Consider the following 12,742-nt stretch of genomic DNA (forward strand, 5'->3'; position numbering starts at 1 on the left):
CCCGAAACCCCCTGTATACTAAATTTCATGAAAATCGTTGGAGCCGATTCCGAGATTCCAATTATATATATATAGGTATATATATATATACAAGAATTGCTCGTTTAAAGGTATAAGATTATTCACATGAGGCCTAGAAAGATGATAATAGAGGTAATATAGATGAAGAAATGTGGTTCATGCCTATATTTAGGAAAACATAGTAATACGAAACAAGATTTTATTGTGAAATAATTATCCAAATTGGGTTATCATTTAATTTTGATGAACACAAATGGAACAGGGCTCGCGCAGACTTGATGCTTGGCAGCACGGATAGCTTGGAAGCAACGAGTTCCAATGCTACGAGAGCCACTTATAATTACGAAGTGGATACGCCGATGACAGGGAGCCTTACATCTGGAGGTAATTTCAATAAATTTTATATGCTGTAGAATATTCAAAAGACAATGTCAAATAACTTAATATAATTATAAACTATATCGATGTTCGTGATAATCCTATAAATGTCGACATTACAAAAGTGTTCGTTTTATTTGTAACGTGAAAAACAGAGCTAACGTTATTTTAACAGAGTTAATTATAATGTCCGATCATCGTAAAATATATGTATACATCCTAAATTACGCATTCATAATCAAAGCTTTATAAAACGCTGTAATATATGTAAATTTCAGATATCTTTGCTAATAACCTTTTCGACTCGCCTTATTCATTTCATATTTCTATAAATATAACCTAGTAACTCAACCTTATCTTACTACTAATTTATCTATCAGAATTACTGTATACTGTATATCATTTTCTAAAAGAACCGACTTTTATTTGTATTAAACGGCATTTTTTAAATTAAATATTTTATCCTACATTTATCCTACATTGTAATCACATATTTAACAATAAAGATCGGCTCTTTGGTCATTAATATCATGAGCATTAATCCTTGCTTCTAATCGTATTTAATTATTTTTATGTACATTGCTACCCCACCGAGCTTGTTACTAATCAGAAAGATAACAGCGGTACCACCTCCAGGGTCGAACACTATGGTCTCCTCCCTCGACACCCTGGACCCAGTTACGGCTGTCCAAATGGAGAGCCTTGAACATCAATCCACCAGCGATCATTACTCTCAATTCGAAGTCCATGAACCTGACTCTGATACTGAAAGACTGGTATGTGGATGAATAATTTATTTAATATTTAAATATAATCGATTCAATGCCCTAAATTAATTCAATTGTAATACTGTATTTCGTCATTGAATTGCATTATTTTAAAATGTCGGATGTCATATCTGATGTTTTGCTCACCCTTCATGGCGTATTTTTATTTAAAGAAATGTAATATAATTTATGGTTTAATTTTAAGTTATAACAGTTATATTTAAATTCGGTGTTAATGCTTAAAATCATGTTGTGTCCGGTCTTTTATAAGACTGCTATTTTTAAGTAAGGAATAAATGTTTTGCCATTTCTTTGATTGTATTTTAATTGATTGACCTTATCTTTCTGAAATATATTCTAATTCAAAGGATAACGATACAATCGTAAATTATAATTATGTTTCTAGTTCTTTAATGGTGGCCATGTTTCAGGAACTAGACGGACGTGTCCCAAAAACTAAAGAGCGTACAATAATGTTCGACAGCACGGACACGCTTAGCGCTGTCAGTGGCGACAACTCAGTGAAAGAAGCTACCATTGAAGCACCAGCGGCTACATTCTATATTGGAGATACACCTATCGTGAGAGGTAATATTAGGATTTGAATTTCACTAGTGTTACAAATCAAAAGGGGACTGTGTTGAATGTTAGTTTGATCGTAACAAGAATGTACTGTTGTAATTTACCATTCTACACAACTGCCGAAATGATGTAGCCAAAGATAACAAATCACAGCCAGTCACAAGGACTATTAACAAAAGGAGGGGGGTGGGCCGAATATTGAATACTTAACGTTTGAACACCAAGGCACAATCCGTACGAATGCGTCACGTTTGTGATTCGACATTTTATAAGATAGCTAAAGCTAAAGGTTTACTAGTGCTAACAAGTTCTCAATCTGTATCTTAACTGACAATTATTCATCCAATAGAATATTAAATCGCAATTAATATCAGACACTAGATAGAGTGAACACATGTCCAGGATATTCCCTTTTAAAGTGTCCACGGAATGATTAATAGTTCTATAGAATATAATAAGCAGTATGGATAGCTGAACATTTATAGTTTGTGAGTATATCAAGGTAATATTTAGCATGCTCCAGGTTGTAATTATTCTCCAAAATGTACATGATCATAGCCAACGGAATAGGTTCATCTATAAATATTTTATTACTACGAGATTAGCTTCTTTAGAGAAGATACTTCGATTTTGATAAGATTCAATGATAAGTTATGATGATTTAGGCGATCGTCACGAGGATGAAAACCAACCTACCACTCTGTCTGGTAGCTGTCCGGCTTCGTTACCACCGACCACTCAAGCGTCCCCGCCCATTCCTGCTCAAAGAAGGTAAAACTCTCTTTGTTTGACTATTGTACTTTATTACAATGTTTATATGAGTTAATATCCCTCTTTATTTGTCTACTTGTTAATTTAATATTGGACCTAAGTAGCTGTATAATTTAATTTCGCAATTTATTTTAGTGCGCTGATTCTTCAATGCTTTAAACACGCTATTTTATTATTTCGTTATGAATGTATATTATGTTATTGTCTCACTCCATTATTTTACTGTTACTATTTCAGCATTGAAAACGGCTTTCTCTAATTATTTTTATAACATATGGCTTGGCGTACGTTAGCATATATTATTAAAATCATAACTCTGATATTAAAATATGCTAATTGTATAAACTAAAAATATTGTTATGTCATTGCAGCTGCTATTGTTTAAGTCACACCCAAGACAAGACCGAAAAATAGGTACACTCTTTTTATTGTATTGCTTTATTATTTGCTTCGTCGGTATCGTCCATGTTTTGTTTGCGTTTTGTTTGATCTTTAATGTTTTGAGTTTGACGTATGGGTGATGGCTTAGGTATTATTATTTCAGCTTTGCCTTACTATAAGCTCATATTGTCTATGTTATCTTATTGTTTTATTCCTTGCAATTAACCTATTCATTTTTGGTGATTTGATAATACGATTTGTTATAATAATTCTAGTTACTAAATATTTTTTATTGTGATGAACTAGCCTGATTGAGTGATATATTATAATGTCGTGTTATACAAAATGTTTCTTCTTGTTCACTTGAATTTTGGTGAATACGTTAGATAATTGAATTAAATTTATTGTTTATGTTATGTTTCAGATCGTTAACAATGCTGGCAAAATCACCGCACTCGAGTTTAGAAGACACTGTCAAGAAATAAATTTTTACTTTCTTTATACCGTTGTCTTTATTTAAAGGAAGTCAAAATTTATTCTTAAATATGGAATATGTATCATCATATAAGTAAACAATCACAATGTATCACTTCGGCATTAATGCTTAAAATATTGTTCTTAACGGTTTTATCAAATTATTTATTATCTTTTTAATTAACGAAATGATGAAATATTTTTTTATTTAAATTTGTAATTGATAAAATTGAGATGAATTGGACGAGAAATGAACTATATCAAATAGGATATTGATTAAGTATTTTACTATTTTTAATGCAAGCTTTTGCCATGATATTACTACACTAAAGGACTTACTCTTTTGCGACAATCCGTCAATGAGACTATAATCAAATTCAATCATGAATTTGACCTACTATTTTAATGTGTAATCAATACAATGTTATTACACCCAAGTTTTGAACCCAGTATTTAGCCATATTAGTAGATGTTCGACGTGTATTTCGTGAAATGTACTAGACTAATATTTTGGTACTTACTTTTGTACTGTCGTTGGCCGACTGTCCATGTAACTTCGACCTAAGTCTAGTGGTCAACAATGACGTTTTAGTGTGATTTGTGCACTTTTTGTAAACATCTATACATTCTTATTGTTTTATGTATGTTCTGTTGTGTATATATTTCTTTATTTATACTCATCTATTTATTTAATTATCACGAGCAATGATTCTTCTGTTATTTATTGTTCTCTTTAACTTTTATTTGTACATTTGTTATGTTTTATCGGGTTTGAGTAATGGCGTCGTCACAAAACGTCATATGCCCTAGACTTTATAGATAGCTTAGTTCTAGTCTTCAAATATCGCTTACTAATATAGAACAATTAAATAACATGTAAGCAAAGTCAGATTTTGATAGATATTTTGACTACTGGATTGTAACTTCCTGCATAATCTGTCCTATTTGCGGATTGCTGTTGGATAATTAATACGTTTCTAATCGTGCACAATTTCTCATAAGTAGTTAGATAGAGGTACAAAATTTAGGTTAAGATATGTTTTGTACGGCCGACTTGCTTTATTATGGCTAGTTCATTTGTACAATTTTGTTGTAATAAGATTATTATTTACATAGACAAAGTCTCATAGTTTTAATTTGTCTTCTCATAATACTTGTTGGAATTTTAGGTATTTGATGTTTTCGGTGTCGAGTGCTTAAATCGCATAAGCACTAACTGAGTTTCTTAAAATTGTTGCCATTGGAGAAATTGTTAAAGTTGGTCGTTATGTAACACGGCTTGCTCACTTCCAGTTTTATAAAAAATGGCATAGATTAAAGAATGTTCTAGAAAAAGAATTGTTCTTATACAAGAGACTGATTGAACATCTAGGGGTGTGTATCGATGGACCTGCTTAGCGCTTAGGTGCGAAGCAAACGTTTCATATCGATAAGGTTAAGCTCATCGCTGCAGCATTAGGGACAAGAGAATTCTGTCACTGGTATGGTTTAAAAGCGGCCGTATTTACATGCATACAAGATTGAGAATACATTGCAGAGCTAACAGAACTTACGCTATTTTAAATGTATGAAAAATATTATCCTAATGATACATCACTCAAAACAGTTTTTCCGTTGTCCAAATGGATTCGATTACTGTGTGAATAAATTTTCTTGTTCATAATGCTCAAAAATTAGCTATTTATAAATATTATATAGTAAATTATGTTAAAAGTATGTGTGCTTAAGTCAATGTTAATTAAGCTAGCGCCGAGTTAGGGCGCTGTCGTATTAAGTTTATATATAATTTGCTATGTTAGATTGTTTTACGTTGTATTTGTAATGCTGAATATTCTATCAATAAATAATATTATTGAATATTGAAATAAAATGCTATGTCTCATATTCATTTGTTGTTTTATTTAGCACGTTTTATTATCTCCCACTCCTCTTTGGAAACCTCTTTCTTCATTCATCATAAATATAGCTAAAAAATAACTTAAAAACTTGACTAATACGAATCAAATCAATCATCTCTCTTGATCTATTGTTTTTACAAAATAAATAAAAACGCAAGTACATTTTTAAATTATTAAAATAAAACCACAGTGTATTACAAAATATTTTATTGAAAATTAACAAAAAATATAAAAACAGTTATGCCATCTCAATTATTAGCAGCTACAATACTCAGAACTTACCTATAAATAAATTAATGAATTAAAGGAGTGGATACTAAATATATCGTGAATGAAGTAAATGAAATGTACAGGGTTCGATGATTTTATATTTTGTTTTCGAAGCCAAAGATACCAGTTTATTAAAATAGTTATTTACTTTGAATCTAAAATGTCAGTGTTTAAAACCAGGAAAAAACTAAAATTCTCTATAATTAATTGAAATATTTACATAAATATTGATAATTAATAAATATTATCTATATACATCGATCTAGCCTCTACAAAACAAAGTTCAGAAGCAAAAGAATTGTAAAGTACACAATTTGATGTTTAAAAAATCCTATTTAATTACTTCCGATGGGATTCGAACCCGCTACCTTCTGGTTTTCATTTAAGATACTTCCGCATATTGGCACATACCGTTGCACAATAAATAATTTAAACGAAAACTCTTCAAATAAGAGATCCATTATATCGATCTCTTCTTCAAATTGCTTTCATCAACTTAAATCTAAGGATACTTAAATATATTATGGCATTCTACATTTCGTATGAAGATATATACATCGTTGCTAATCAAAATATAGAAAGATTTTTCACTGGAATAAAAAAATGATTAAACTAGTTCAAATAAATAGTTTTGGTGATAAAGCCTCGAGTTGATGGATATTCAATTTAATATCTAAGTGAAAATAAGTTAAATTAATAAATAATACAGTTTCTTCAGTCTAATGTTTGTTTCTTCATAGAGAGTCAAACTCGGATACGTCGCTAGTCTGGAAATAAAATATTTGCCTTATTTAAAATTGATTATAAAATATTTTTTAGAAGAAATAATGAAGGGAAGAAGAATTTTCTTTAAGTGTAGGTATTTAATATATAGATTATATTATATAATTAGTATACTAATATAATAATTCTGAAAAGTTTGTTCGTTTCAACACACTAATCTCAGGAACTACTGATCCGATTTGAATTCTTACAGTGTTAGATAGCCCATTCATTGAGGAAGACTATATATTTACCACGGGCGAAGCCGGGGCGGACCGCTAGTTTAGAATACGTATTACAGTAAAGTAAATTTGCATTTAAAAAAAAAGTCATTAATAGACATTTTAAATTTGTTTAAAATAAATATTATATACTAATTGTGCAGATTATTTCAAGGCAATGACAATAAAATAATGAATTTAAATACACAGCGTGCTCTTTTTATTCTTGGATTATTTTTGTCTACAAAATTCATTACACAAACATATTATCTTGATATACGAATAACTTACTGCGCGAGACATTTATCTTGACAAAACTTGACTGTAAGGGAGTTACAAATAAAAAGAGCTATAAAAAAACACGCTGTATAATGCTCAGAGTGGTTTAGAAAAAGAAATACCCACAGGGTCAGGTTTATAGAGGTGCACGTGGGGCAGGAGGAAGGTGGAGCCCAGGTCCCGTTCAGCCATCGTGTTTGCTTCCTGGATCATTAAGTTATTTTGTGCATAAGTATGGTACAGGTGATATGGAGCATTTCATGCTGGGAGAGTCGAAATAAGAGAATACAGACAAGGAACTAGATTCTCTTTGGTTAAATATTAAGCAGAGGTAACACAATCTTCTTCGGTGATAAAGAAAGAGAACAATTGTGTTGGTTATATCAGAAGAGAGACCGAGAGGATTTTGCAATCTTTTCTCTCTTTCTAGACGTTGCGACGCACGCACAGATAATCGTGTCTCTGTCCTACTAAAACTATAAATTACATATGATTTTTAAAAAGGTACCTAGGATTTATAACTGACACTATCACGACGGTATAAATAAGTCTCCCGATTGACATAATATATGCTCCAAAAATGTACATTTCTCTCAGATTTCCGTAAATCAAAGCATGCAAGATTCGTGTAAATGTTGTGTAACTTTACAGTGCATTTAAGAAGGAAGTCATTGCATTTGTAGAACTTCATTAAATTGTTTTTAAATAATATTTTTATACAATAATCAACTATCGTAACCAAATACAGTGAATAAATACCGTTATTTTATAATAAAAATGTAATTCTATAGTACACAAACCTGATGAGTAAGTCTCGTAGAAGACGCAGCGCGGCCCGTGCTGGCGGGCAGCGTGCCGCCCACCGAGCGCGCCTCCGACAGAGTCCTGCAACACCACATTTGGTTTAGCGCTATCTTGTGTTCGCTTTTGGAAGCTGAGTATAATGCGACCGCGTCAAATCGTTCTAGAGTGTTACGAGGCACATTGGATCGAGGATTTCTTTATTAATTTTAAAGTGTTTTTTAATATATGCAATAAAAAAATATGTATATATATTAGTAAGAAATTTTAATCAGATTACGACAATTTTAATTGAATCACTTGATGATTGTATGCATATTGAAATTAAAACTTAATAGATTCATTTACGAGAGATAAAAAGTCATTATATTTGACATGGTTAAAGAATGTTTCCAGAAGGAATTAATTAAAAAATTCGTCTAAAAGTATGAAGTGTATTGCTTAAAATGTTGGCCTAATAATACAATGCTTACAACTCTCCCAATCGACGCTCAGCGTCCGTCCATTCCGACATATTGTCATCTTGGCTGAAATAAAGAAAATTGGCTTAAAATATGCAACGATATAATATGATGTTATATACAATTCGCTATTATATTGTTGTATTATTGTATGTATTTTTTGTAAGGCCTAAGTAGTCTATCTTCATAATAATATTATATAAATATAATAATATAACATATATTAATGTGGGGGAAGTACCACACCCCCCCAGAAAACCGGCGTGAAATAGAGGCATGCTACTGTGTTTCGTACGGTAAGTGGGTCTGGTTCTTTCTAGTTCTGGTTAATCCTTTCCTTTTCCCTTACTCCATGAAAGCAGTTAGCGCATTCGCAGAGGCACTGCCTTTGCGAATGTCCATGCGCGATGGAGATCGTTTACCATCAGGCGAACCATCAGCTCAGTTGTCCGCAAAGACATAAAAAAAGAATTCACCTATAAGATTTCCTTAAAGTATCAAATCTCGACAACTGCCCGTCAACGTCAGTCTTGTTTATCGACGAAGCGTCGTCTTCCTTCATTGCATCTTCGGGACGGACTGTTGTTGATACTTTAAATCCAGCTGATACTAATGCACCTTCAAAAACAAAAAAGCATATTTAAATTACACTTTTAATGGCATGGATATTGATTGTTAAAAACTTATCATTTTGCAATATTTGCTGATTGATCTTATTATTTGAATCTTTATTCTAAGTTTTATAAGAACCACTGCCACCATTTCTTTTACCGAAACCTTTTCAAAAACACTCCGTACCTTGTTTATTATGCCTATCCTTGTTAGCGCTATAGGACGATTCTAAGCTGTGCTTTCTTCTCATCTGAAAAATAAAAACATTTTATTAAATTCTTCTCAAAACATTTTAAAACTGAACTTCAGAAATAATTTGAAGCAAGCTCGAACACAAATAAATTTATAAATGATTTCTTACAAAGTCAGGGAATTGGCCACGTTTTAATGATTGAAAAAAATCCCTTATTATTTAAATTTATGAATTTGTGACATAAAGACTCATCTCTGGATATACTGAACCGATTTTGGAAATTGTTTGCCAATAGAATGCCTTGTTATCTATGTATCATAGGCTATTATTCTCAAAAAATATAAACCTGCTATTATGCGTGCCAGCCTTAGGGTTTGTAAAAATTAGAAACATAGAGAGTGATAATTTGGAGATGACGTAAGATGTACGACCGCCGCCTTACGTTTAAAGTGTATAGAAACTCTTTCAGTTCTAAAAAAAATTATACATTATAATTATATACCTCTTCAGTAACGTTAGTTGCGCCGGATTCTAAATAACTGATTAATTTCGCTTCGGCGCATGCTTCTAGACTCTTCTTTCTTGAAAGGTTGTCGCGGCTAAAAAATTGAGGCATAAATTAAAAAAAAACACTTAGTACATACAGCTCATTTTGAAATTTAACATTATTCAGTATTGTACAGAATATAATTAATTTATCACTTTACTTACAATTCATCAAAAATAGTCTACTATTTTATTACAGACCTATTATTCTCTATGCATATCAAATTTAACTCCAATCATAGGTAGAAACAGTGTTAAAAACAACTAACAATAACACAAACGCACACGCACACACGCACGCACACTAACCTGTCGGAGTGCGGGTGCAGGCGCGCGCGGGGGATGAGCACGGCGGGCGCGGGGGGCGGCGGCGGCGAGTGTGGGGGAGGGGGTGACATCGCACACTGCTTGCTGGATGCCGCGGACGCGCGGGAACGCTGCTCAATGGATGAAATAGTCAGGGATGTTTTTCAAACTTAACAAATGGTTAAAATATTGAAAGATTAGAAAAATTTTGATCACGAGACGGGATTCGAACCCGCGTTTTTTTTTGCCGTACCGCAGCAACGCCTAGCATCTCGGCCACCCGAAGGGCAAACATTTCAACTGAACCTGTCTGGGTGAAATTGGCAGAGAAAGGACAGAGTTAAGTTTAACCCCGGAAATTCCACGAAAACGTCAACTATTCCGGAAATCCGGGGCTATCTTTATAGGTAGTATACCTTTGTTGGAATATAAGGTAACGAAGCGTTCTGAACGCTACAAGTCTCGGCAGTTTCTCGCTCAGCTATAAGCGCCCGTCGATCAGCTCTCTGCTTCGGCATATTACCCTGTAATCATAATCAGAATTAAGATGGTTGCCTGATAGAGATCACTATTAGGTAATAAGGTCGCCAAATAAACTGTACTATATTTTTGTACATAATAGTGATACCGTTCCTTTGTGTATATGTTATATAAAATAAAAATGAATAATAATTTACCAATTAATATAATAGTTAGGACACTGAGCGAAAAGTTTTGATAAGCGTAAGCGTATTAGATAATAACCAAATGCAAATGGTTGATTGATTTTTTATTTATTTCATAATGCACGGTCATAAACATCTTTATTATATAAATACGTGGGCGATAATTACGCTCCAAAATCCGGCTTCTTTAGCCACAAACGGCACTGCCCTAAAAGAAATCTAATCTATCAACGTAGGAGTAAATTAAAAAGAAAATTCAGAAATAATTGTATTTATAACTATGATTATAATCTAACTGCATAGATACATAATCTATTGAATTGTTTCATTATATCCTTCCAAATACGTCTATCTACTATTTTAACTATTCAATGGGCGATGCCGTGGCAAAGAGGGGTAGTGAGTTTCAACCACGAAATGTTAAAATATTAAAATTCAAAGCTTAGCTACTGTATTTATTTATTTAGCCTATTATTTAGTTCAGTATTTGGGGAAAGTGTATTGCCTAACTGGAAACTTTTTTCGTTTATTATATATTTTTAGTGTTCTGACTTCGCCAATACATTTTAAACAGATACAGTCTGCTAGAACGCACATAGCTACGCGTTAAACTCGCTCAAAAATCAACCAATCACAAGCGCGCTTACCTGATGCAAGGTCGGCAACCCCTGCATGCAGCCAATCACGAACGTCTGCGTGGCCGGCGAGCGCGGCGCGCAGCAGCGCCGTGATGCGTAGATTGTCGCAGCCGCTATTATCAGCAGACCGCTGACTGTCACTGTGATTAGCACCGCTGGAAATATTACGAGTCAGTATTTAAAACAAAAAAACTAAATAGCCTTCGAATTATCAGAATTAGAGCAAAATTTAAATGGACCACACGTTACGCAGCTTTCAAATGATATCTTCTTATCATCCGAAACTAAATAGTGTTTAGTTGTGTCGAACTGATCGGACTCTATTGTAATCGAAAGAGCCATTTTGTCGTTCTACCCGCTCACTTGGAAATAGAAAAGTCTTAAACTGATATAATGTAAAAGATATACGAATTATTTATTAAAAATACTATAACAAGAATATATCAATATGAGACATAGCTCTACACTTTAAGCCCAATAGCAATAACTCCCCATAGAATATCACAAGAAATTAAACGTATGAAGATTTATTTACCTTTAAGATTAATCTGGCAGGTCTTTCCTGCATACCATTTGAAGCATTCGCAGATGACGGCGCTTTCTCTGTCGAAGCAAGTACCGTGGTAGTTGCAGGTATCGCAACCAACTGCTTCCGCTGTAAACGTTATGTAAAATCTTAATAATAGGTACCCTTGTGTGTTAATAGAAAATAGGTGTTATGTATGAACGAAATATTATCGAAGTCTGTTCAGGGGTTTGCATTATTATATTATTATACAGATTTATTGATTTATTGGTTTGAATTGATCTTCATAATGATTTCTTTATTTATATTGAACCAAATTAGAAACAATAAATATACTTGTAAATACGTTTGATTTCAATTCCCGTTTTTTAAAACTGTATTGCAACACACAACACATTTTAATAAAAAAATATACGTCTTTTTTAATATCACTACATAGTATAAAACAAAGTCGCTTTCTCTGTCCCTATGTATGCTTAAAATCTTTAAAATTGGGCAATGGATTTTGATGGGTTTTTTTAAATAGATAGAATGATTCAAGAGGAAGGTTTATATGTATAATAACATCCATTAAACTACTCCGATTTAACGTGTGCGAAGCCGCGGGCAAAAGCTAGTATAAAATTATATGAAAAATATTAGCTTACAAGAACAAATCCTGCCAGGGTAAAGTGTGTTGACGCTTAAGTCAGCAAATCCTTCCAAACAACTGCAGGTGTAGGTGCCACGAAGGTTGAAACACTTGGCGTGCTCAGAACAGTCATGGAATTGGCTGCTGAGGCATTCGTCGAAGTCTGTAATGAATTACGAGTATATTACATTTGTTACTCTGTTACGCAACAATAGCTGACCGGATCTGTATGAAATTTGGTATAGAGATAGCTTTGTATTAGAACATGCACTACTGATCACACAGGTAAAAGGCGTGTGAAGTAAGTACTAATGGATAAAGTGAAATTGTACAGTTAATATAAAGATTGTACGTATTAATTTTCAGACCACCAAGAAGCAGGGTGCAATTCAAAATCTCGAGTTAATTTTTTTTATTTTGTTTCCTCACAATAGCTTATTCGTTACTATTTTTACCTACCATATTACGCGATTTTACATTTCGCGAGAAATATAGCATGACATACAAGTTCAATATGTTGTATTGGAAATGTTATACAAGTATTACATTTATAGATACG

General features: G+C 32.9%; 2 protein-coding genes across 6 annotated transcripts in view; one reads left to right on the top strand and one right to left on the bottom strand.

Moving 5' to 3' along the window:
- LOC119837537 (ankyrin-2-like) overlaps positions 1-5,250 on the top strand; it is a 63,060-nt gene extending 57,810 nt beyond the window's left edge. For 3 of the 5 annotated variants that reach the window (XM_038363132.1, XM_038363135.1, XM_038363136.1), the window contains 5 exons: positions 284-405; positions 1,021-1,175; positions 1,598-1,754; positions 2,414-2,519; positions 3,325-5,250. In XM_038363132.1, coding sequence (XP_038219060.1) covers positions 284-405; positions 1,021-1,175; positions 1,598-1,754; positions 2,414-2,519; positions 3,325-3,385 — 601 coding nt within the window. In that variant the 3' untranslated portion in view covers positions 3,386-5,250. Of the gene's footprint in view, positions 1-283; positions 406-1,020; positions 1,176-1,597; positions 1,755-2,413; positions 2,520-2,890; positions 2,934-3,324 lie in introns of all 5 variants that reach the window. The other 2 variants (XM_038363134.1, XM_038363133.1) reach the window with 2 other exon arrangements.
- Positions 5,251-5,464: 214 nt separating this feature from the next.
- LOC119837692 overlaps positions 5,465-12,742 on the bottom strand; it is a 76,886-nt gene continuing 69,608 nt past the window's right edge. The window contains exons 10-21 of the mRNA XM_038363423.1: positions 12,200-12,346; positions 11,562-11,681; positions 11,036-11,181; positions 10,140-10,247; positions 9,727-9,854; positions 9,374-9,470; positions 8,865-8,928; positions 8,543-8,684; positions 8,079-8,132; positions 7,605-7,689; positions 6,931-7,008; positions 5,465-6,309 (exon numbers count right to left, since the gene is read on the bottom strand). Coding sequence (XP_038219351.1) covers positions 6,277-6,309; positions 6,931-7,008; positions 7,605-7,689; positions 8,079-8,132; positions 8,543-8,684; positions 8,865-8,928; positions 9,374-9,470; positions 9,727-9,854; positions 10,140-10,247; positions 11,036-11,181; positions 11,562-11,681; positions 12,200-12,346 — 1,202 coding nt within the window. The 3' untranslated portion in view covers positions 5,465-6,276. The remainder of the gene's footprint in view (positions 6,310-6,930; positions 7,009-7,604; positions 7,690-8,078; positions 8,133-8,542; positions 8,685-8,864; positions 8,929-9,373; positions 9,471-9,726; positions 9,855-10,139; positions 10,248-11,035; positions 11,182-11,561; positions 11,682-12,199; positions 12,347-12,742) is intronic.

The sequence above is a fragment of the Zerene cesonia genome, chromosome 28 (genome assembly GCF_012273895.1).
Source record: "Zerene cesonia ecotype Mississippi chromosome 28, Zerene_cesonia_1.1, whole genome shotgun sequence".
Taxonomy (NCBI): domain Eukaryota; kingdom Metazoa; phylum Arthropoda; class Insecta; order Lepidoptera; family Pieridae; genus Zerene; species Zerene cesonia.